The 27,306-nt window shown below is 31.1% G+C and overlaps 1 protein-coding gene across 3 annotated transcripts; it reads right to left on the reverse strand.

Annotated features, from left to right (window-relative positions):
- On the reverse strand, positions 1–27,306 carry LOC143232759 (2-oxoglutarate and iron-dependent oxygenase domain-containing protein 3-like). 3 transcript variants are annotated; one of them, XM_076468572.1, is made up of 9 exons: positions 27,258–27,306; positions 25,624–25,792; positions 16,148–16,356; positions 14,547–14,622; positions 12,824–12,931; positions 11,580–11,639; positions 6,798–6,951; positions 4,639–4,762; positions 1–3,715 (listed from the first exon to the last, which is right to left on the reverse strand). In XM_076468572.1, the coding sequence occupies exons 2-9, from the start codon at positions 25,707–25,709 to the stop codon at positions 3,558–3,560; spliced, it is 975 nt and encodes a 324-aa protein (XP_076324687.1). In that variant the 5' UTR covers positions 25,710–25,792; positions 27,258–27,306; the 3' UTR covers positions 1–3,557. The 3 variants fall into 3 exon arrangements, with proteins under 3 accessions (XP_076324687.1, XP_076324688.1, XP_076324686.1); XM_076468573.1 differs by lacking the exon at positions 27,258–27,306 and having other exon boundaries at positions 4,639–4,704; positions 25,624–26,151; XM_076468571.1 differs by lacking the exon at positions 27,258–27,306 and having other exon boundaries at positions 25,624–26,151.

Genomic DNA, 27,306 nt, shown 5'->3' on the forward strand with positions numbered 1-27,306 from the left:
TTCCACACTTCAAGCATTTATTAATTAGAACTTTGCATTTTTGTTGCATGTCAAAATACAATAAAAATCAATTCATCAATTTTAAAACAACTTTAGCTGCTGTTAGTTACATTTTGTTACTCTTTCTTCTGCAGATGGTAAAATACCTTCCATTATAAATCAAATTACTAAACTTAAAAACTGACTAAAATATTTTTAGTTTAAATTTATAACACCTTGTTTTGAGGAATAAAATCAGGTTTCTAAATACAAATTTCTTTCAAAAGTCACTTAAGATTTAAGGGGAAACAAATGGTAGGTTAATAACAAAATTTAGACGAAAATGCAAATTTGTTAACCTAATCTTTATTGTACCAAATATGCATAATAAAGTGACTAATGTCTCAAAAATTAATGATTATTTGAGAAACTATAAACAAATTGAGTAGCTCTATTCTGCCTACTCTTAGGCAAGGACAATTTTATCAATTGTAAGTTTCTTACTAAATATTTTAAAGTATTATACTTTGTCTATATGTTTCCAAATACAGAGGCAAAATTCTGCTGGCAATGAGTCCTGGAACTTAAGTTAGTACTAGAGGATTGACTTGAACTGTTTTGTCCTTTTTTCACATTTACAAATATTTTTTCATTTTTTTCAAAAACAGGTCCACTTCACCCTGCTGAGTACCTCTACTTTTTTTTCTTTGAAAATTTCAGCCCTGTCCTAACATATATCACTATTACAGTAAAAAGCTGTCACAAAAAGAAAGAATGCTGTGGAAGTTAGTTTATATGTTTAAAATCATATTCCAACACATCAGTATAACAGTTTTATAATTAAAAACCTATAAAAAGTAAAATGATTAATATTCTCTAAACAATGTGGCATTAAATCAAATCCTGAAAAAATTACTATGTTAGCAAGTTATTTGGATAAAAGAAAAAAGAAAATTATGTTCACAGTAACTACAAAAGATGTCATCCATTAGAAAAGGATGTTTAACTAAATTACCCAAATACGAACAAAACAATTCAATCAACAGAAAAATTAAATTAGTCTTTCAAACGTAATTTGAATCAAGAATTCTTCAATCTAACATGTGGTATTTTTAACAGGCTTGTATCTTACGTTTTGAATTGTAAGATTAAATTAAATTAGTCTTTCAAATGTAATTTGAATCAAGAATTCTTCAATCTAACATGTGGTATTTTTAACAGGCTTGTATCTTACGTTTTGAATTGTAAGATTTTTTAAAGTAAACTATCTGTGTTGTTTCATTTTAAATTTTAATACAATAATTTTGTGGTTTGAAAAATAATTAATTTTGTATGTTAATTATATTTCATGGTACAGTATATGATATGGATAAAAGAAAAACAAAACTAGACTATATGTTTGTGAAAAAAAACTTTAACATGAAACTGCATTAAAGACAAATGTAATACATAAAAATAAGTGGGAAAAATAATTATGGATAAATAGGATAGGCAGCTAGAACTAAATTGAAGTGGCAAGTGATTAGCCCCTGTATATATATTACTACAGAAAGTTCTAGGAAATTCTTGTAAGTTCTACAACATTCTAGAAAGTTCTTGCAAGTTCGAGAAAGTTCTCTATCAGCTACTCAGCACTGAATCTACCTGGAATTTTCTGGAAAATGCGTAAATTTGAAAATTTCATTACCCAGGTCACAAAAGTAAAGTTTGAAGAGCAAAATAGGTCTTTTCTATTTACTTTAGGCATAAGCAACTGGGAAATAACACTTTCTGCCCAGGAACAAGAAAAAGTAACAATTTTGTTACATAATGTAATAGAGGCCTACTGTTGATATATAACTATGATACAGTCAATGTATTAGCTACATTTATTTTTGGTCAAATTTTGCTGATATTGGTTAGTACCAGCAGAATTTCACTCCTGCAACTACATATTTGGTGCTTGACATGATTAAGACATCTTTTGTGGATACTATTAGAAGGGTTACAAATGTTAGAACTACTGCTAATGCTATGGTTCAATCTGAAATTTATTGAGGAAAGTTGACTGCAACAATAGAAAGGTAATTTTCAAGTTGAAAAGAATCAAAATCTCTAAAGAAATACTATGTTATGACTGTTTGTAGGCTTAATAATGTATTTATGTTATAAGTGCACAAATCTGAAACTGATAAATTAGATCTCTCTGCAGTTGCCAAAGAGTTTGTATCACTCAACACTTGCAGAATTCACTATTTTGGAAAGCCTTAATTATTTGTTTTGTATTTATTTTTGTACAATAACTGTAGTTAGATACTGATACATATGCTAATTGTGTTTGTGATTAATTTTAACCACTTCTGGATACCTACAAAAATAAAAAATCTTCAGTGTCTAGGGATGGGTTTACCTAGTAAGGTAACTTCAGATTTCAGATCACCCATAGGTTGAAATATCTTTCTATGCTTTTGTCAACCACTAATTGCACAAAGAAAGTTTGTTTCAGCATCTGTGACTTTGACAGAATTAGTTTTGTTGCTGCTTGTTACCAGTGAGAGACAATTGTCTGTGCTGAAGAGAGAGAGGATGAATTAAACAGCAACAGTGGCAATATAGGCCTACTGTTAGTATATAACTATGATACCATCAATGTGTTAGCTACATGTATTTTTTGTCAAACAACATGGTGTTAGTTTTCAAATATTTATTAATGTAATTTTTATTATTGTGTGTTTTTAAATATACATATAGGTAATGGCATAATACGACTGTTATATTAATACATTTCAACAGTGCTTACATTCATACCCCATGAGTATAATTGCTCTCTGTTATAGATAGATTTATGTCAACACATTTTACAATAAATTCTATGCTGAAATGATGATATTAAGTGGTTCTTTATTTATTTTGAATTTCAAGAACAATGTAAGATCTGATTTAACAAAAAATGAAAGTGAAACCACATAAACTAGTTGAAACATATCTAAAAAAAGGCATCATAGAGATACCAGATTTCAAAACATTTCCAGGACCTTCCCCCTAACAGCCTGCCATACCAGGTATACATACCAGACCTAAGGAACATCCTACAACACTGATTTAATAATTTACAATCTAGAAACTTTAACAATAGTGTAAGGGATTATTTTTATTCAAAGTAAGATTAATAAATTATTAGAAAACTGTACGAATGCTTGTATCTAAAGATGTTTTCAGGCAATATCGAAATTGTGAAGTACTTTTGTTACCATTTTGCATACATTTGATGTACCTACTATTTACAGCTCTCTCTTTCTCTCTATGTTTTCAACTATAGTATTTTTAAGTCCAACTGTATAAACAACATTAAACATTTCCCTAACTTACAATGAATAGTTTTTCTCACTCACTGATTAATGGAAAATGTGATCTATGCTATTAAATGTTTTGTGATCTACAAAAGTACCAAAATGTAGAGATATATTTGATGCATCATTGGTCACACACACATTAATCTAAACATCTCAGGACACCAAGTAAAGATTACATATGTCACAAATCTATTTTGCAAATGCTAATATACAGCTTTTATCTAAATTATTCAGTTCATCACAATTTTAGGAATGTTGTTGGTCCAGGTTATTTGTGGAAAGGTCATCTATAGAATACTTCTTGTTGCAAGTAAATGACACAGTAAGTGCGTATCTTATGCCACTGGTTACTCTCTCTACATAATGGGGATTTTCTGATCCTGAAGTAAAGGCCACAACCCTACCTAAAATGTCATTAAACAACACTAATTTGCAACTGCTTAATACATGAGTTTTAAAAATAATATTTTAAAAATAATAAAAAAATAATTTTTTTATAACTACAATTCTTAATTATAAATTTGAGCACATTTAAAATTGCATGAAAAACTTTAATAGTACCAAGAAACATTCCCAAAGTTGTTTGTTTCAAATTTATTGTAAAATGTGAAATTAACCCATGATTAGTACCTGCATGCTATAATCTGTTTTAAAGACTAAAATGTTTTAGGTCATCTCACTCTTCTTGGTTTATCACTTTACTTTCTGTTAGTAGTTTGAAGCTCATGATTTTCTTAACTTTTTTTTTAAAAACAGGTGCTTTTCTCTATTTTCATATGGATAAGACAGTATTTTATCTAAGAGCCAAAGTTATAGTTACAAAAAAAAAAACAGTCAATTAAAGTCTATACATTTGGAAACAATTTGTTCAATACCTGAAACACAATAGATAATAATCTCTCCATGATTCTTAAGACTACAATAGTAAGTTTGCCAATTCAGTGTTTCGGTCAATTTAATTACACAAACTATGTACAAATATCAAAATGGTTGTGGTTTAAAAGGTTTTCCAACTGTAACCAATCACTTTCATAGTTCTACTAGTAAGACTACCTGTCTAAACAAAACATGTTTATCAGAAACTTTTTTTCTAATGATTAGTATAAATACTCTCTTACAAATATAAATTAACAATTTGCTTGCATTAAAGACATATACAGTATATATTTAATAAAAAGATTTATTCCATAAAAAAACAAAAAACTTTTAGCATGATTACTAATACTTAGGTTAACTCATTTATTAAGCAAGTCCTGAACACAATTTTTACACCTGATATATCTAATATGTTAACACTAAATTTGGGATCAGAAATCACTAAACTCACCCATCTTAGGTTCAAGAGTAAGGTTAACTGATTTATCCACATAAATAAGTCTTCCCCCAGTGAAATCTACATCATAGTCAGAAAGATAAAGAAGAGAAGTGTAATGGAAAGACCCATAGGTTTCCTGAATGGAAATAAAAACCACGGTAAACCTAAATTATTTGGTGTTATCTTACGTGTAATGTAAAAATTGTAAGAAAACAACCTAACAGCAGTTGCTTAAAAAAAAGCTTTTTGACCAATGGAAAGAGTTCCTTAGCAATGTAGCTAGTAATTGCTTTATAATATATATATATATATATACAAAACATTAAGTATTTTATCTTGTTGACTTAATTGAATAAGGAGAGTAACAACATGTACACAATAAGACATTCAAAAAACATTATTTGGAAAACAACTAGATCATTGAAATTAAGTTTTTCCTTTTGTATTTCTTAACCTCTTCAGACATACCAACAAAACATATTACCATTAAAACTTTAGGTTTGATCTTTTCTTTTAGGCATCTGATTTGTTAACTTTTATGCTGCTTTCTTATCCACATGAGAATTACAACCAATACAAAAACTAAATGTTAAAAGCAGAAGCTGTCCTAAGAATTTAAATAATTGGATAAAATCACTATAAATGAGTGTCCATTTAGATTGCTTTAGTAGCTTTTCACTAAACAGAAATTTATATAGTGAAAAAGAATTATATAACATTCAAATTGCTTATTTTTACTACTTGTCAATACCTTGAAGTACTGTTGCTATATTATTTATTTTATGTATAGAATATTCTGTTCAGTATTTACAAAGTATGATAAACCACATGGAAGTTATCTTAAAAAACAAATAAATCAACTTCCCTTTAGCATAGTCAGTAGGTCTGCAGTGTAGTCATTCATCTTAACATACTTTTACTTCCTTTTTAAAAATTTGTGCAAAAAAAATTAGGCTTAACTAATTTATTGCCTGCTTAAATTTTCTAAAAACGTGTGATATTTGGCACAATTTTTGATTCAATTCAATTACAGCAAAACATTATTCATAATTTAACTATTAGACAGAACTATTATCTAAACTTCACACAACATTTTATTGGTTATAGATAGTAAAACTTTTATTTTATTCACAACATCTCTCTGGATTTACTTAGAATCATCAAGTAGAATGAAAACTGAAATTTTATTAGCTTTAGTTCTTATATCCAAGCTGATAATACCAGGTAAACCTGGTGAAAAAGTGAATAAAAGTATTAAATTACACAACCAATAACAGCTTGTTGAAACAATTATTCAGTTCTACAGCTAAAGTGTAAATGTATACTTTTTATCATAAGAAACTTTAATATCAAAATCTTAGAAATTTTTTTTATATTATAAAACAATTCATAAATGTTTATTTGAAAATTAACTATTGTATTTTAATTATACAAAAGAAGTTTAACCTCTAAAACCATTCATTTACTTCAGTAAAATATGAAACTTTGTCTAAAGTACACATGCAAAATACAAAAAAATACAGGTTGATTATCTTTTTACTGAGGGCAGAAGAATAAAAAGAAGGTAAATGGAGTTCCTTCCTATATTTCATTGTTTTTGAATACATCAAAGATGTTTATGCCAGCTTGTATTCTTCAATTTTTTATTGCTTCATTAGTTTTTAGTTTAGGCATCTTTTTTTTTGTTCTAGTGTTCATCAGTGTAATGGAAGTTTTTGACACTTTTAAAATAAGGATATAGATAAGAAGATCTCACCATTTAAAACTTGATTGATGTTTTATAATATATCTATGTTATGTGTCACAGCTGTATACAGTAGCAATACCTCATCTGGTTTATGAATTTATTTTTTGCAGTCTCTTTTCAAAACAAAAGTTAGAAACAGATATTTTTTCCTACTGTATAGGATTCAATTCATAACTACAATAAATTTTCACACAAGCAATGTGACATGCCTTGCAATGAATTAAATATTTCACACAGTAAATGGCACCTAATGTAGGTCTGCATTCAAATTAAACGTGTGAATAATATTAATGTGAGAAATTTAAACTAAGTGAAGTTTCTCTTTAGTCTACATGCAAAAAATGTTTAACATTAACATAAAAACCTAGTCAACACAAATAAAGATATCCCCAGATGTTACAATAAGTAATGACATATAACTTACTTTGTCAACATGAATATGCCAATATTCATCATGCTTAGTTTTAGGCAGTTTGTTTGACATTTGAGAGAAAAATGTTGGATGGGTAAGATAAAGTTTCTGTGGAAGGATTCCAAATTCTGTTGCAATCATGTGGTGAATTTTGTCTTTCACTTTTCTGAAAAAATGTAGAATTTTTTTCCTTTCATTTTCACATTATTTTATATATGCATTTCATACATTGTTGAATTCTAAATTCACAGTACCAAAACTAGAATATATAGTTTTTCATAAACATACTTTGAGATATTTATCAACAAAAAACTATGTATATATATAGACATGTACATCCCCCATATACATATGTACACACTGCTGGCCAAAATCTTAAGGTTAATTAACATAAAGAATAAATATGCATTTTGAGTTATTAAACTCAACCACTTATTTGAGTAGAGCTTTGAAAGATGAAAATAAGAAAATAAAAAATAAAAATAAACTTTTTTAGCATTTAATAGGGAAAATGTGAATACTATGAAAATAGCCTAAATACTAGCTGGTCAAAAGTTTAAGACCACACTGAAACGAAGTGTTAATCAGTAAACACGTAACGAAATTTAGTCATTTGTGTTCAAACATTAGTGTTGTCAACATCTCCCACTGATATCTCCTGTGTTACATTGGGTAAAAACATGGCAAAGAGGCTAAGAAGTTGACAGAGTTTGAACGTTGAAGAATTGTCGAGCTGCAAAAGCAAGATCTCTCTCAAAGTGCCATTGCTGGTGATATTGGATGTAGTAAAACTGCTGTTGCAAATTTCTTAAAAGACCCTGAGGGATACGAAACAAGAATTTCAAGTGGTCAGCCCAAGAAAATTTCACTGGCGTTGAGCAGGAGGATTCAACAGGTTGTTCGGCAAGACACCAGCCGATCGTTGAACCAGATTAAGGCCCTTACAGACGCAGAATGCAGCTCAAAAACAATAAGACGACATCTACAGGAGAAAGGCTTTAAAAGCTGTAAGTGTCTTCAAAGACCACGCCTCCTTCCACACCATGAAACAGCTCAGTTAAACTTTGCTGAGAAGCACCAAACATGGGATGTAGAAAAGTGGAAGAATGTTTTGTTCTCTGATGAGACAAAATTTAACCTGGATGGTCCAGATGGCTTCCAACATTACTGGCACGATAAGGATATCCCACTGGAGACATTTTCTAGATGACACAGTGGAGGAGGTTCCATCATAATCTGGGGTGCTTTCTCCTTCCATGGAACAATGGAGCTCCAGGTTATACAGGGGCATCAAACAGCAGCTGGCTGCATTGGCACATTGGAGAGAGCATCCTTATTGACTGAATGCCCTCGCTTGTGTGTAAATTACTGGATCTTTCAGCAGGACAATGCTGCAATCCACAATGCCTGCAGGACAAAGGACTTTTTCATGGCAAATAACATGATTCTTTTGGACCATCCTGCGTGTTTGCCCGAACTGAACCCCATTGAAAATGTTTGGGTGTGGATGGCAAGGGAAGTCTATAGAAGTGGATGTCAGTTCCAAACAGTGCATGATCTTCATGAAGCCATCTTCATCACTTGGAATAACATTCTAGCCAGCCTTCTGCAAACGCTTATATTGACCATGCCAAAGTGAATGTTTGAAGTTATTTGCAATGACGGGTATGCAACTCACTACTGAGACCTCTTGTTGGGCATTTCTTACCCTGTTTAGGACTTCTTTATGGTATGGTCTTAAACTCTTGACCAGCTAGTATTTAGGCTAATTTCATAGTGTTCACATTTTCCCTATTAAATGCTAAAAAAAGTTTTTTATTTTTATTTTCTCTTTTCTTATTTTCATCTTTTAAAGCTCTACTCAAATAAGTGGATGAGTCTAACAATGCAAAATGCATATTTGTTCTTTATGTTCGTTGGCCTTAAGATTTTAGCCAACAGTGTATACACACACACACACAGTGTTTCAAATAGTAATAAAAATATGACCCAAAATAAGCCTAAAACGTTAAAAACAAAATATCTTTAGTCTTTCTTACACTGTCAAAATATTGGTTTAATTATTATACTGAACAAAAACTTATTGTTCTCAATCTCTTGTCCACTAAACATTATAGAGTAATATTTTCCAGTCATCATGAGAATTTGGTGGCACTAAATATTTACATTATCTGAAATTACATGTAGGGTTTGGAACAGTGTGGAAACAAAGGACAAAAGTGAGGACTGATGAAAGGTAATCTCAGCCTGTGATTCAATCAAACCAGAAATACCCTAAACACTTCAGTGTTAAAAAAAAAAAAAGGAACAGGCAAAGATCTTATGGAAGGGGAGTAAGGATATCCCACAATTCCTAGTAGAAGCAAAATGGGCCACAGTGGAAAAGTAAATGGAACACGAATTGTCCTAAGATTTATCTGGGACACAGTGGAGTGCTTCAGACTTTGAGTATAGAGAGGAGAGGTAAAGAAGTATAGTGAAAAGGATCAGGAAATGCCAGGAGTACTGGGCACTGCATAATGACATTATTATGCAGTAGTGCAATTCATGAGCAAATCTCATGAGATTAGATGAGACTTCTTTTAAAGATAGTGGCATCCAAATCTTTAAGGCAGACACACAGGGAGGATAGCTTAACTGTGTGAAGAGGTGCTTATCTTTTGGGCAGTTCAAATAATTTGCCCATTTACATTAATTTTAGTTTTTTCTTGTTTTTAAGTGACATCAATGTCTTGACGTAAAATATTATCATGGATTAAGAAATGAGATAACATGTTCATCACCATGGAAATTGGATTAAACAGTGTACAAGTAAAAAAAAATTTTTCAAAAAAAGGAACTAAATGTAGGGATGGCTAGTATCAATCCTTCAAAAGCAATCTGCACAGTAGTGATGGTATTTGCTACATCCTTACATAATAGCACAAGCACACAGTGTAGTAGAATATTAAGACAAAAACAAGATAAATTAAACTCAGTTGTAACTGAATAGTTATATATATTGCTTTATTATAATTCTTGCAAACAAGATAGTATGGTTGCACTTGCATGATCCATACATAATAGTACAGTCAATATTTAAATAAAATCCAAAGCCCCACACTTGCCAATTTTTCCTATATCAAATATATCAATGTAATTTTTTCTTTATATATATTTTTCTAAAAATTAATGTAGGGTACATATAGTATGACAAAACACAGGGGACAAGGGCACATAACCTAAATTATTGTGAACATGTATATTTCTAGAATATACACAACTTACCAATAAGTAAACAGATACTAGTTCTAGATGGAATGTCATTTTATTGGATAAAGAAATAAGAAAAACAGTTCAAAATTATTATTATTATTTATTGAATCTGCCTTTTGTAATATTTAAGGTAGAAACATAGTTTAAACAAATTTACAAATATGAAATCTGAGCTTCTTGGATTGAAACCCACCATAGATGAAGAAAATGGATGAGAGTGTCCCTTGAAACACTTACAGGAAATGATCAAGAATGGACACACATCATCAATAAAGCTCATATTCAGTGATTAGCCTGGCCATGCGAGAGTGATAATGCTCTGATTTTTGTGTCATCATTTTGTGACTCAGACTGAATAAACTAGAGCTCCACCTTGTATGAACACCCAGCTTTACCTGGTATGTTAGTCACTAGAATAAGGTACAATGATTATCCTTTTCTATACTACCAGCTGTGAAATATTTACTGTTCAAGTAGCATAACACATCACAACAGAAATATCTGGGAGGATAGTCATCAAACCCACCAAATGCATTCAATGTGCAAATATGAATTGCAAGTAAAAACTTGAAACATCCCAAAAGGCAAGGTGTAACATCATCTGCGATGCTCACTGCTTCCATCTCACTACTTTTCCATTGTAGCCCATGCTGTGAATATAATTTCTGATGGTAATAGTGCACATATGCACCTGTCCTACAACTAGTAGAAAATTAATGCAGGTCATTCTTTACACTTCTCCTCACAGTAAAAAAGCTTATTCTGTTATTTAAGGCACTTGAGCCATGCAGAAATTGTTACTTCCTGGCACATTTGGCACTGCATTGTACCTTATGTAATATGACACAAAAATTACAACCTTTCCACAAGACTTCATGAATATATAATATATAGTTTGCTTCCAGGATTCTTTTGTATCTGGCACTTGTTCTGTAGGCTTTCCGTGCTATATCAGGATAATTTATATATGGCATCATAAAAATGATTGGTTTGTATTATTGAGGGTGTCTATTTACTTACCTATAGGCTGTATGTACTTCAGATGCTATACATTATTCAATAGTTAAAATAGTGTTTGTTTTTTTTTACTTAATACCACATAGTCAAAAACTAATCACTAAAAAGTTAATTTTTGCAAGGTAATAATAATTTATTCATATTTCATAAGAATATCTTTAGGGAAATGTGAACTTAAGTTTTAATTGCTTAAAAAAGACCCCCCCACTCCAGTGACATAGTAGTATGTCTGCAGACTTACAATGTTAAAATTTGAGTTTTAATACCCATGGTGGACAGAGCACAGATAGCCCATTGTGTAGCTTTATGTTTGACTCAGAAACAACAGCTTAAAAAAAGTAAATATTTTAGTATAATCTAATGAACAGTTGTTATAAAAATATTCAAATACCATTTGGTAATACCTTTTGAATGTGCATAAAAATACAAATTCTTTACATGTATTGTGTGAACATAGTTTTTCTACATGAAATCATGTACACTCCATAAACAAATATGCATGAAGTTTCAAAATACACTAACCTGTAAATCTGAAAATCATGTTGTGTAAACAATGCTTTCTTTCCTTCTTTCTTTATTAACCTAGTAACATACATATAGATTAACATACAATACATTAAATAAGTCTATTTTGAACACAGTACTATTTTTTTTTAAATACCATCATTAAAATATAACAAATTTTCAAAAAAAAGTTCCATCTTGACTTTTCTCTATCAATAGTAGTGTTGTTATTACATTATGCTATTAATACCCTAAAAAAAAGCTTAATATTAAAAGAAACTAATTAGCTGACATTGGCAATTTCTAGCTTCAGGAATCCCTGGATAAATACATTAAGTCATATACAAACTCATTATATACATATGCTCAAGTAAAGCAGCATCCAGCTTTGTTAAAGCCTAATTTATGCACAGGAATCTGGATGATTTACTTCTTTTTTTTTAATGCCTACCTCTGAAGTAATATTTTACATTCAAGAGCTTCAAAAATATGTTGCAAATAAAAATAATGTATGCCCTGCAAACAGTCAAGTGGAACACACACAGATATGTCTTTTCAAAGTTATGAAAGTCTAGGTTTGAAAAGTTGATACATTTTCTTTATAAAGTTAACAAAAAAAAACAACAAATTTACACTACTTTTTATAATGAACTTTGGAATTAATTTTTTCCACATGCTTTAGCACAGAAATAGTTCTGATAAAAGTTTAAAAAAATTATTTATTTATTTACCATAACCATCTGATGTGTTAAACTGTCTACAAATTGTTTATTTTTATAGCAGATATTTGTTTCTCTTCTTTCTTTTTTTTTTATCTTTCATTGATTAACAATGATGGAAAGAACTTTTTTTCTTTGAGAATTTTTATATCAATTGAAAACTAACTTCTAATAATTGAGCAGAATCGGAGTGGCATCAATACGATACAATAATAAGAAACCTATTTAAATACTGTACACTTTTAATGCTATATAACAATAAATTATTTTCAACTCTTAAATGCTAATGACTACAAATAAGTTACAGATGAAAAAGAAAAGTGTAAATAATAATAGTACACTTCAAATCTTTTTTTATAAACACTGAAAAAAATATGACAAAAAAAAGGTCATAACTGTCTCTGATAAATTTCTCATCCCAATTCACATAATACACATTAAATATCTTAATACAAGATATTCTGCAGATTCTTAAAATGGAAATATTAAATAAAAGCATAAGATGTGTTATAAAACTACTTTCTGCAGTAAGCAGGTTCATACTTGTAAACATTGACAAAGTTGTCCCCATAAGATAAAGCACCTGAATGAAGATCAAATATAGAAGCACCTCCAGATGAGCCTCCATGTACTAAACCTTTCTTTGCTATGCTGAAATATAAAGTTAACTACTGAAAAATACATAAAAAATACAACAAATTATTTAGAAACCATAAAATGTTTTAAAACATACAAACAGCCTTCTTTTTTTGCTGCCTTTACTTAATTGTATGGTTACCAACTTTCAAAACATTTCACATTATTGTAATACCATAAGCATGCTCAACTATATTTCACATTTACAAGATTACCCTGTTTTAACACACAGTTTATACTCTACAGTAATTGCAAAATATATACATTCTATTTTCATGTTTACTTTCATCCTGGCAATTATTATATTTTACTTTTACTTCCAAATACATAGCAGAAACTTGAGTGTTTTCCAGTACAGTATACTTTGCAGCATTACAGGACTTTTAAGTGTAGCTTCTAACACAGTTCTAGAAATCATACATAAAGCTGAGTCACAGCATCTTTGTGTGACATCATATTGATTTACTAAAAACCAGCTAAGATAATACTGGAAATGTTTTTTTTTTAATCTAAAAATTGTACTAAAGTACCAACTTATCTGACTAAGTAAATTTATATGTAATTTGTAAATATTCACATTCGTTAACACAACAAACTAAAAAGCAAACAAAGCCTAAACATATATAATTCAATGTTTACATAATATATGGCATACAGTTGGTCAAATAAATCCAAATTCAAACTATCTTCGAGCAGTTATTTGACCTAATCAGGTGTACATTATTTGGCAAATTAACTGAATTCAATTTTATTCTATCTTATGACACAAAGACTACTTCAAAAAATTAGTTAGGGGTTTTGGATACACCTAAAACACAAACTAATTATTTAATTAATAGATTAATTTAATGTTATTTGCAATTTTTTTGTCACATATTTAATGTCATTTATAGAAAAACTTGGATTAAATTGTGAAACAAGTGTCGTGTTATTAAGAAACAGAAGACAAAAGATTAAAGATACACCGTCCCAGAAAATGACTAAACTAATATTTATATCACCAAACAGGTCATCAGCATACTTTCAGTTGTCTCATCAATTTTAGTTCAATAATTATTTATTTCTAAACTGTTTGACAAGTTTTTGGTTGGAAACTTATTGATGTTTGAAAAATACAATAAAAACAAAACCAAGTAGCTTTTATGACATTCATAAAATAATACTAGGTATTTAAAATAAATACAAATTGCAAACAAAAAATGTGTTCATGTCACTTTCTGAGTACACTGTGCACACCTGTCTAAAGATTCAATGCAATCTAACCAATCCAAGTTTAAACTGCTCATGCACACTGGCTAATTCTCAGGATCCTTTTGTTTGTGGCATTTATTCTTCTTTGAACTTTATAATGCTATATCTGTATTTATATGGCAGGGTTATTTGGATATGGTTGATTTGTATTCTTGAGTGTCTATGTTAACTACCATAATTTATGATTACATATAAATTTTGTTAAAGTATTTATACTGCATGTCATATTATAATTATTATTCAACTTTCTTTGATTTGTACTACAGAGTACAGTAAAATATTTTATTTTAGAGTATTATAGTTACAATAACATTGTTTGCTTAATTGTTACAAAATTATCAACAATAACTAACTAGTTTTTATAATTACATGCACTTACCTCAGAAGTTGGGCTGCTTCTTGGGGTGAAACCAACCAATCAGTAACAAGGCGACCACAACGTTGAGGAACACAACCTAAAAAGGGGAGTACTGTTAATTAACACAGTTTGTGATGACCCATCAGTTTCGTTAAAGTATTTTGTTTATTAGCTACGAAAAAGTTACATAAAATTATTCATATATTTAATAGATGGTAAACTATTACTTAATTTGAATAATTTCAACCTAAAAAAAATTTTCGTTTATAGGTTTTTCCACTCAAACAATACTTTATATAGCACATGGGCTAAATGTATAGGTTAGAGACTATAAATTAACAGACAGAGCTGATTGAAAACTACTGACCAGAGGTACAAAAACACTCAACAGTGCCTGTCAATGTTTCATTCTGTAACAGACTATTTTTTGTTCCAGCAGAGGAAAAAAAAATCTAAAATAAAATTATAAAAATTGGTATGTCAAAGTGGCAGGAATTTTAGAAATCTATTTAAGATAACCAATGATTTATTTTTTATCATAATAAATGTAGAATATTAGGTACAATAAATGTTAATTCAAATAAAGATGATTAAATTCTGAATTTGACAACAGCCACAAATTTAAAATATCCAGGTTTGATATACTGATATTTTAGATTATATCACAATGCATGTAGAATTCAATGAGTTAATATTTTGAAAAAACATTTTTACACAATGCATATAAACAGAAGGAAAAAAAAAATTCCCTCAACAGAAACAACTATTATATATCTTCACTATGATGCTGGGATAATTATATTTAAATAACTACAAGACTTAAAAAAACACACTGATATTCAAATAAGCCAATTAAGTAATAATAACATTACAAACTCCACATACCAGTAATAAATAGTGTGAAACTCTATCCGATGTTTCACTTTTTCTTTGAACTACAGATGTTCATTATATAAATGTACTCAGTTTGTTGGATGTGCCATTTTAACTATAATAAAATGAGTTAAATGAAATATACACATTTTGAGCAAAATTCACTACCAGTAAAACTTTTTAGTTTTGTCTGAATATAAGAAACATTAATAAAAATAATTTATTAGTAGTTGAAACTAATGGCTGAGCAAAAATATGGTTATAGAAATAATTAAATATTAATATTTACGTAACATTTTACTTGCACATAATAAATTTGTTTATACAGACTGTTTTGAGCAAATACTTTAAGAATTCATTAATTCTGCCCTTCCTTTCTTTATTTAACCAACTTTATTTCTGAATCTCTTGTTACTTTTTCACTTGGTCTTCTTTTTAATCTCTTTTAACCCAGCCTGTACTAGGACCAAAGTCTGGTGTCATTATTAGTCACTAATAAGCTATATTTGTATTGGCTGGATCAATAAAAGTTTTCTCACAGGGAACCAACATACATACTGTTGAAGGAATGTATAATTATGTTGCACAAAGCTTTATTTAAAACACACATTACTGCAGAACATTTTGATTACTTAACAAATATTAACATAGTGTAACTTCTATACATTTAACTTTCAAATAACTAACATTACTGAATATTACACTATACATACAAAATAATTTTTTAAATTACCATTTGACATTCTTACCTTTAAACTTTGTTAATTCATTCTTATAATCTTTGGAGCATGCAATCTCCTGTTTCCTCCCTTGCACAGTTTCTGACTGCTTAGCAAACACCTGTTCAGAATCTTTTTTGTGTGTAATATAAATTATCATCATTACTCCCACACATAAGACAATTCTTCCACAAACACGACGCCATGTTAGCAAGCTTCCTTCTGGAGATTTGCCTTTTCTACAAATAATAACAGTTAGAAGTAAAAATCTAGATCTGTAAAAATGATACAAGTTTCGACCAATATCAAACACACACTCACAATAAAAAGATCAAATATTATGACTTAAATAGTTTTAACTGGCTAATACCCTTTGATCTATCCAGTAAAACTAGAAAGGCACCCAAGAAAAACAATAATAATCACTTGCATAATAATTAACACACAGGATTAGCAACAATTAACAGGTATAAAGCTGATAATTATATATTTATTAGCCATATGTGCTGTATCATACACTGAACTTATGTCAAAAATCAAAAACTTGTGCCAGCTTCTCGATACATACTGTACATCACTAATTCACAACAGTTATCAAGTGTAAAATTTGCAGGTTATGTCACAAATAAGTACTTTGAACACACATTAAAACATATAAAACTCAATGATCACAACAAAGTAACAAAGTAAGTAGTTTTAACAATTATCATCTGTATACAAGATTTTCTAATAACACACAAACAATTTGTAATCAAAAACACAAGTGCTGAGCAGAGGTTTATTTAAGAATTATTTATGTTTTGATCATATGTAATTTCCAAGCATCATATGCATGTTCTAATCACTTAATTTCTATCACCTGAAATATATATATATAAAAAATAAATACTTATTAGGTGTGAAAAAGGCATACACAAAGTATACTACTACTACCAGAACATACACCTTAATTACAATATGTGCCATGTATATTCATTTGCTATGCAGCAATTTATAAAAATCTAAGTTCAAAAGTTATAATTTTCCTATACTGGAAATATATTTGCAATAAGTACTTACCTTCTCTCACAAAAGTAGCTATTCTCATTTAGTACTGTCCTCTGTTTGCATTTTTTTTTTTTCACATACCACAATCCTCAAGTTCCCACTTACCCCAAATCAAATATAGTTCAACTGCATCTTGCTTACAAATCATCATGTGACAACCCTCCACCAATAGGTGAGCAACACACTCTGCTGATGCATATGGCTCCCTCTATTCAATTCTAATGATCTGTCAAGTTTTGGCAGAAAATAGAAGCACCATTTTTCAGAAGGGAGTAAGTGTAAGAAGATGTAAGTACTTATTGGAAATACATATTCAGGATAGGAAAATTGTAACTTCTGAAAGAGTACATTATCTACACTCACAAAAATAGCTAGAATCCCACATTGAATAGGTGGAGGAACCAGTGCAAGGGAAAGAAAGAAGCATCCTTATCCTCACAATACAGGATCATATATGGGAGGGTGCACCACTACTGTACCAGGTGTACTTTTCACTCATTGTGAAAAAAAGGTGTTGCTGACATGGACAAAAATTAGGAAGAGCATATCCAAAAGGAAGAAAGCAATGGATGGATAGTGATCCAAACCACACAATATTGGAATGTCAATCCTATAGAGTACATCAACTTGGGTGAGAGTGAAAGTATATGTCTCTTGGTGCAGTGCAGCTAAGTGCAATCAACTGTTCATGGCAAGTGAGCTGCATCTAAAACCCAGCTGCCTGAGAACTGACATATGTGCAAGGGTAGGATGAGCATCATACTGTTGGTAAGTTACTACAATCTAAAACCATTGCCACCAGGAACTGACATCCAGGTAGGGTAGGCACGAAGATCAAAGCATCTTCACTTCAAGTTCAGCAGATTGGAGGAAATCTCATACCCCCGACATATGATAGCAATGTGACAACTTGTTTAACTGATCCAGGAACTCAATATACGGATGATCAGTAAAGATGTCATTGTAATGTAAAAAAACTATCTCACTTAAAACTAATCCAATAGGAACCATCCCCAGTTCAGTACCATCCACAGTATAAGAAAATCTTTAAGAGATAGCATAAGAGGAAGCACTGTAGTAATCTGCAAGTTCCATTACTGTGACCCACAATATGGATTGAGGAAACAGAAGTATAATTGAGTGAATAAATACACACACCTATAACACAAATGTGAAAACTTAGATTGATTGGTCCAACTCTGAATCCAAAACCCAACCATTAGGAACTGACATACATGTAATAGTAGGATGAGAAATCTCAACTGAAGGGGAGAACTGCTATTTTGACTACTCAATCTAAGTCTACAACTTCCACTCAGATAAACACGTACAGAGATAAAGCATTAGACTGGAGGAAATCTCATCATCTACACCAGCAGAACACTACTCCCCTACCCTAAACTGAAGATGACCTAGGAAGGTTGAAATGTTGTTCTCTGCTTATCAATAAAAGTGTTAATACCCATACTAGCCTTTCTGAGATACATTTTTATTTCAAGTGGGTTTCTTGTCATCAAAAATGAACAGTTTTACCATTATTTGTATTGTACATTATCATTACATTCAGGAGAATACCTCAAGAATCCACCATCCTAGTGGCTTGGAACTGGAAAGTAGTAAGAGCTCCTACACTCCAATGGAAGAACAAAGGGGAAGAAAACAAGATGGAGAGTCTGGAGAAAGATCAATACCAGAGACAGTGCAAGGGGTGACCATGAAAACCCTATTCTGAAAAGCAGACCATACCTGATTTATTCAGTGGAAGAGATGGACAGCTATTTCCTTCTGCTCTACCCAAGAAGTCCAAGTGTGAGCACATTCCAGAATGGGCACATGAATAAAGCAAATATATCACGAAAAAAACCTCTAAGAGATCTTATGGAACACCTCATCTCAACAGTGTGGACTCAGTGGCCATGGAAATTATAATTAAGTCATCATGGCCTTACAGTGCACATTTGACTGATTTAAGTATACCTGAACAGGCACCACTCACCATAGATCAAGATTCATAAATAAAGCAAAAATAAGAGGTATATACAAAAAATGGAATTGATAATGGGATAAAAGAAACAAGGAAGAAAAGACTAATTAAATCAAAGCCAAATCTAGAGGGTAAAGGAAAAGGGAAGAAGTCACAAACAAAGGAAAGGTACAATGGAATGAATAGCAGAAAAAGGAATAAATGGAAAGGAGCCTTGAAGGCAATAAAGCAACCAAGAGCAGGTATGGAACATACAGGGTGTTCAGAAAGTCACTGTGCACTTATATATTTATCAACAGACGTTTCAGTATAGAATACAGGAGGTAAATATAAATGACAATTATAAACAATGTTGAAAGTGACCCCCCGTTGGCATCAATACAGGCCTGGATCCTTCTTATTTTGTTTCTAAACACCACTATCAGTTGCTGGCTTGAAATAGACTGAATAAAATATGATTGCAAAACTGCACAGTGACTTTCTGAACACCCTGTAGAAGACCAACCATATCCAACAAGGGTTAACGGTGAGAGATCAAACAAAATTTAAAAAAAAACATGCAGCGTAAGGTGCCAAAGTGAAGGGTAAGAAAAACTGATCCAGAACTAGAATGACAGATTGAGCTGAAGCAGCTAAGAAAAACCAAATCCTTGTCAGCCAAAAAGGAATGATTGGAAATACCTGATACAGAGTGGCAAGAATTAACAAAATCACTGGGGAGAATATGACAAATGAGATGAAAAAATAAAGGTATAGAGAAGTTACAATCCTGTGTGAACACACTGACAGCCAAAGCAAGTGGATAAGGAACCAAAGAGAAAGACACACAGATCTAAACAAGCTTAAAGGGCAAGGCACAAAGCTCTTACCCAATCCCATAGTGAACAAATTTAAGACAGTGCCACAAGGAATGAAATATAGGAACATGAGCATCTTCAGTCCTGGAGAAAAGGCCCATTATAGTGTGATAAAAGGGAAAGAACCAAAATGTGTTTGAAGTGGGACAAGAATGATCACAGAACTCCAATCTGCATCAAGACTAATGAAGAAGCTTTTAGGTGAAGGACATGTAAATGACAGGAATGCAATGGCTAGAGACAAAGAGCAACCAAAAAAGAAAATAATTGAATGTAGCAAGACAGATACCCACATGATACAAAAGTCCAAAAATATGGACCACAAAAGTTGTCTGTAAGCCCCAATTAAAGTGGAAAAGAATTGAACTTGGTACAAGACAGTGCTTCACCCCAGAACATCCCAAAAGCAAAAACATATTTGTAGAGAAAGAGCCAAAGACGGCAACTGCCCCAACATAGAATTAAGGAATAGGAAGGTATCCCATGAAAATCTCACGAAATAGATGGGATGCCTCAGAAAGTAGGTGTATAGTGGTTAATACAAGTAGGAGAGGCAATAGGTGAAGATGTAGGCTGGAAAACTTGATTAGGGAAAAAAAAACAACAGGATTAACAGATCATGCTCACTACACAGGCTGTAGAAATTCAAGATGTGCAAAAAATCAATCTGCCTTAGGGTAAGCTAAGGCAAAACAAGCCAAAGTCCATGAAAGGCAGGGCATGCCAGAACCATCTCTTAAAAGAGAAACAACAAAAATACTCATTATAAATCATGACTGGAAAAGGATGAAAAACAGTCTGTGAAACATTAAAAACAGACTGAAGTAGGCATAGCAAATTCTACAGTAGGAGTCTAGAAATGACAATTCATAATCAAGTGGAAGAAAATTGACAAAAGAGACATTACCTTGAAAGTGTTCATTATTTTGAGGAGGAAGGTGAGCAATATTAGAAGAACACTGGACAGATCCTGGACCCTGAGGTCCTTAGAAATGAAATTACTTTTAAGAAGTATAAATATAATTAAGAAAACTAAAAAGTCATTATATTGTAAATAAGTATATATTGACAATAAAAAATTTAGTAGATGGTATTTATTGATGAAACAATGCATTTAACCTAATTTCCAATTTATCAGTAAAATTAATGACAGGTAAACCTAAAATTACAAAGACATGTGTTAAGCCTAAACTAGTATTGCAGTACAAAAGGATATTATTAAATGAAAAACCCAAACCTTAAAAGAAGTAGGTACAAATCTAAGTAAAAGTATGTTATTGAAACCCAATAAGTAGCAATAATAATATTAATACTGAAGTATTACTATAGTTATAACAGTAAAACAGCTTATCTGTCCGTAGTCAGCAGACCCAAAGGTATGGGCCAACATATTAAATTTGACAATTCCTCAGCTGAGTACCATCATCTCAAACCTACATAATTATGTAGGAAGTAAATAAAAACATTTTTAAAGTAGAAACATAAACTTTGGTGAAAAAAACAATAAAGGTAAGTTACCACTTAAAATAGGTAAAGTTGAAAAAATTGAAAATATCTCCACTTTCTATGAAATAAACAAACAAACAGAAGAGCATGCAAATAAAAAATATTATGATGATGGCACTGCCAAATAAGAAGTAAAAGATAGTCCAGCAGAATAAAATAGAGGGAGCTACATTGTCAGGAGGGTGTGTTGCACTCCTCTCAGTGGAGAGTTGTCACATTATGATTTACATGAGAGAGAAATAGTTGAGCCACATTGATCTTGGGCTACATATGAACTCAAGGCTTGCAAAAAATGTTGTTGGTATATAGAGAGCAGCACTGAACAAAAATAGCAATTTCTGTAAGAGGAAGTAATACACCATATCCAAATTAATTTTCATTTTTCAACAGATTCTAGCTCTCTCCTCCCCAAAAAAAGAAAACATCATTCACATTATTGCATGTAACATAAAAAGAGCTACAGGATAATATATATCAAACACATATCCTTTGTTTCATGTAGATTTGGAACTTTAAACCTGTTTTGGTGTAAAATGTACTAAAAAGTTAATTTATAGTTCTGGGAAGGTGAAAAGTTTCTCCTAATTTATAATTGCTCATACATTATATATAACATTTTGCTTAATTTTAATAATGTACACTGTAGATCCTTTGGTTACATGTGTGAATTTATATTTCCATTTTAGAAAATGTCCAAAATAAAATTGGTTTTATAACAATTTCAGAAGAACTGGACAGGTAATGAGCAAAAACTTAAAATATAATTTTATTTTAAAAATATCTGTGTATATTAAACGTGTGAAATATCCTACAACTTACTCAACAATAACTGAAAATATAGTTTGCTAGAAGTATCTGCTACATTATGATAGAATGTGTAAAACACAGAAGTCAACATTGAACTTTTTTCTACATTTCTCAACTATTTTCAATACTTTTTGGAGCATTAAATAATAGCATGATATCATATCTATATATTTGTTGCAAAAAAACAGTTTTCAAAAATATTTTCAGTCTCAACTTTTATTTATACAGTTTTTCAAACATGATTTTTTTGATAGAGCTTTAATATTTCTTGGTGAATACATCTCAGTGAACCATGTGTATCAGGATATTTACAATATTCAATAAGATTACTCACAATAAATTGTTTAATAAAACAAACCTAATAACACAAGTTAGTCTTCAAGAACACAAATTATATTTTCATGAAAGAAATTTTCATAATTCATTAAATTGTTATAGTGCAAATGTTGCTAAAAGAGATCCCTCAAAAAGTGGTTTTGAAACTAGTCATTAAGTATTAGAACCAAATAACATGCTTAAATTTGGAATGCTGTTGTGAGCTATGATGAAAAATAAAACAAGTTAAAAAGTGCTAAAACTTTCAAATTAAAAAAAATGTTATTTTGTAGAATATATTCATTTGGTTCTACTTAGAGTACTGTATTCAGTTCTTACTTCCTTAATTTATAGAAAAGTTAACAAACATAAGAACACTAGACAAAATACTTGACAGAAGACCTTTCAGTCCACTGACATCACCAATAAAAGAAACATGCCAAACCTAAATGTAATTGTTTGCATAGATATGTAAAATTATTCTACAAAAATGTTCATTACTTGAATAATCATATCACATATTAATACCTCTAACAGTGAAAAAAAAATCATAATCAGTCTGGATCTGGACTTGCACAGTTTACACTTATTTCCTCTACTTTCAGAATAAGATCCCAAAGAAACCTCTCACTGAGCAATTTATCCAAGTCCTTTATGCTTTTAACACTTAGAATTGGATGGAGTGGATCAAACTGTGCTTGCCATAACCTTCTACTATGATTTCTCATTTGTTAACCAATAACTTAAGGATTTTATTTGTGAACCACTAGTTAATAATTAGTAGTGGAAGAGTATTTAAAGGAGGTGAGAAACAATTCTCAGGCAATTACAGAACAGTCAGTCTTACATCAGTAGTTGTAAAGGTTTTGGAGAGTGAGATTAAAGATGCATTGCAGAGTCACTTAAATCAGTTTGATATTGTGTCAAAGTGCCAGCATGGTTTCACTACGGAAAAGTCTTTTTTAGCAAATCTGACATTCTTTGAGGATGTTACTGCAAAAGTTGAAATCAGTGAATTTTGGTTTACATTGATTTTCAGAAAGCATTTGATAAGGTGCATCACAAAAGACTCGTTACAAAAATTAAATCTGCGAGTGTTGGGGAAACATTATTAAATTAGACAAAAAATTGGCTGGAGAGTGGTAATAAAATGGAGTTAAACCTGACTGAATCACAGTTACAAGCAGTGTGCCTCAGGGCTCTGTGATTAGTCCTCTGCTGTTTGTAATTTATATTAATGATATTGACTGTGTAGTGACTAATAAAATTTTGAAGTTTGCAGACAATGTTAATATTTTTTGGGTGGCTTGCTGTAGATCATTTGAGTCAATAGGCCAAAATGTGGCAGATGATGTTTAGCTATCCAAAATGTAAGGTGATGCATGTAGATTTTCACAAATCAAATTATAGTTACAATTTCAATTAAAATACATTAAATACTGTAGTTGAAGAAAATGATCCTGGTGTTGTATCAGGAAAAAAAATCACTTAAGCCATCTAAAGAGTACATTGTAGCTAGCAGTAAAGCTAATAGAATTTTGGGTAGCATCTGTAAAAATACCAAATACAAGACAAGAAACATTATTGTTTTGTTGCATCAGGAAAAAAAATCACTTAAGCCATCTAAAGAGTACATTGTAGCTAGCAGTAAAGCTAATAGAATTTTGGGTAGCATCTGTAAAAATACCAAATACAAGACAAGAAACATTATTGTTTTGCTGTGTTAATAACTTGTAAGATCTGATTTAGAATACTACGTACAGTTTTGGGCTCCATTCCTAAAGATAGACATTGAATTTTTGGAGAAGGTTCAGAGAAAAGCCACTAGGATGACACTTAAGATAACTTTGTGTGAAAGAGGTAAAATCATATTGAAAAGATATTCAAGTGTTTACTGTTAAACAAAAATCTAATACTGAACGTCAAGTTTAAGAATATTTAAGCCAGGAAGCCTAGTATCAGGTTTTCGTTATGTACAAATACACACATTTTAATATGCTGTCTTGCATTAATATATTAAATATTACAATATATATTATTATATATATATAAAGCTTCATAAGTTTATGAACAATACAAAGTATTTCACTTTACTGTGATAACTTTTTTGTACTGTTTACCAGTATAGTTAGCTCCTGTGGCAGAATAAATGGTAAAGAAAGTTTTTTAGAATATAACATGTCTTTATAACAGGATCATGGTTTTTCAAGAATCTCCATGCACAGTCACTTTTGAGAAAAGTAAAAATCTAAACCTCTTTGTTAACATTTACAAAATCACCAATTTCCCTCTTTAAAACTTTTATAAATTTCTAGCCTCCACCACTGCTGACAGCAACTCATTCCATAAATTAAACATTGTTAGAAAAACAACTGCCTAGCCTATATTTTCTAAGCACAAGTCACCTTGTCTTCAAAATATGGCATGGAGATATCAAAGGCCTTTACTTCCTGGTTAATCCTATAATGTCAATAACATCATTTCTTACTCTTGCTTATTTTCCCAAGAGTTACAAGACCCTAAACAATCCCTAAAACTTGAATTATTACATCTAAAGGGTCATCCTACTCTCCTTGTACTCTCCTCTGAATCATTTCTTAATATCAATAGCCTTTTTTTACCTTTTAAGTAAACCAAAACTAAACCCATAGTATTACAAGTGAGGCCTCACTAATAGATGGAATAAAGAAATAACTACCTCTTTTCACTTATTTAATCACCATCAATTAAATTATTAATGCTTACATTTAAATCTGTTAAGTCTGATAACCATCAGGTCTGAGAAACTTCTCATTTCTGATACTATCTGAACTAATAATTTCAAAACTTGTAACCTACACTATAAAGCTATGGGTATCGCAATAACTGGAAAAATGTAAATTTCAATAACTCTATATTATAGATATAACTTATAATTTAAGGCTGGCAATGAATGTTTACTATCGTTATACTTCACATGTTCAGACTTTGCTGTTGTTATTGGTACTTACCTTTCTGAAGAATTATCCGATCCACCATCGTCTATTTCTTCTGATCGGCCTACATTACTGGATACCTTTCTTTTTTTAGTTGGCATTTTAGTTCCTGCTTTTTACATTCAGTCAAGTATCAAAACGCATCACATGTATTTTCCTATCCTCACACCGTTTCTATACGTAGCTATAAAATGAAAGGTGTCGCTTTACAACTAACGAAAAGCTAAATCAATTTGAAGAGCTTATTTATGTAATTTTTTGTTTGTTTTAGAACGAAGCTAGAAACCAGGCCGATTTATAATAAAGTTAGAAAATCTAACTTTACACTCCAGTTCATTAAAAGAGAGCTTTTATTTTAACCATAATAGGCTACCTCTGCTCTGTCTACATCAATAAATCGAACACAGGGATTTATAATTTATGATATTTTTATGTTATATAAAATCGACAGTTGTAACTTAATCTAAATTTGCCCCCCAATGACAAAGTGGTACATCTGCAGACTCACACCGCTAAAAAACCAGGTTTCGGTATCCGTGGTGTGAAGAGCGCACATATCTCAGTGTGTAGCTGTGTGCTTAATTCTAAACGGCAACAATTAACTCGATTAGTGTCAATTAAGAAAACTAAAAATATCTTAATTATTGATTTTAACATAAGGATCTTTCTAAAATAATAATAATCTAGCTTTTAAAATCATATAACTGTATTCCATATGGTCTTAGTACATATATGGCTAAATCCTCAACTATAACTTTAATGTAGTCCTACGCATCCATATACTAATTTAACAAAAATTTACGTGAATTTAGTATTTCATATTATTAGGCAAGCAGACCACAAAGGTTACAGTTTGAACGCTGAAAGCTGGCAAAGTTTTAGAAACTACATTATTCTCAAGTTTACCCTTTCGGATTCAAAATTAGAAATATGTAACAACAGTGTTTTAGATCCGTCTTTTATTTTCAACATTACTTCGTTTTTGTCGTTTTGAATTAAGCACAAAGCTACACAAAGGGCTACTTGTTCTCTGCCCACCACGGGTATAGAAACCCGGTTTTTAGCGTTGTAAGTCCGCAGAGTATAACGCTGAGCCACTGGGGGGCCTCAACATTACTTATTGGCAACTACTTCAACTGAAAGTCAAAGAGATTACCTTTAACCTTTGTTTCTTTTGTCTTTAATTTCGCTTCTCGGTAAAACAGTGGCATGTCTAAGAACTTCCAACGTTAGAAACCGGGTTTCAATATCCTTGATAGGCAGACCACAGATAGCCTAGTGTGTAGCTTTATACTTAAACTCCACACAAACAATCATTGATATCTGACGTCACACCAAACATGTTCGCCCTTTCATCTGTGGGGCGTTAAAATGTGACGGTCAATCCCACTATTCGTTAGTGAAATAATAGCCCAAGAGTTGGCGGTGGGTGGTGATGACTAGCTGCCTTCCCTCTAGTCTTACACTTCTAAATTAGGGACGGCTAGCGCAGGTAGCCCTCGCGTAGCTTTGCGCGAAATTAAAAAACAAATTAATATCTAATGCCTCAACAACTTTTGACGTTCAAACAATAATTTTTAAAGTAGTATATTGCATATATAAATAGAACTTCATAAACTTTTTTCTTTCGCATTGTCCAGCCTACTTACCTAGTTCTGGTATTTGATAAACTGCATCTTCGGGCAGTAGTTTGTGAAA

This window comes from Tachypleus tridentatus, chromosome 11 (genome assembly GCF_004210375.1).
Source record: "Tachypleus tridentatus isolate NWPU-2018 chromosome 11, ASM421037v1, whole genome shotgun sequence".
NCBI classification, from domain to species: Eukaryota; Metazoa; Arthropoda; class Merostomata; order Xiphosura; family Limulidae; genus Tachypleus; species Tachypleus tridentatus.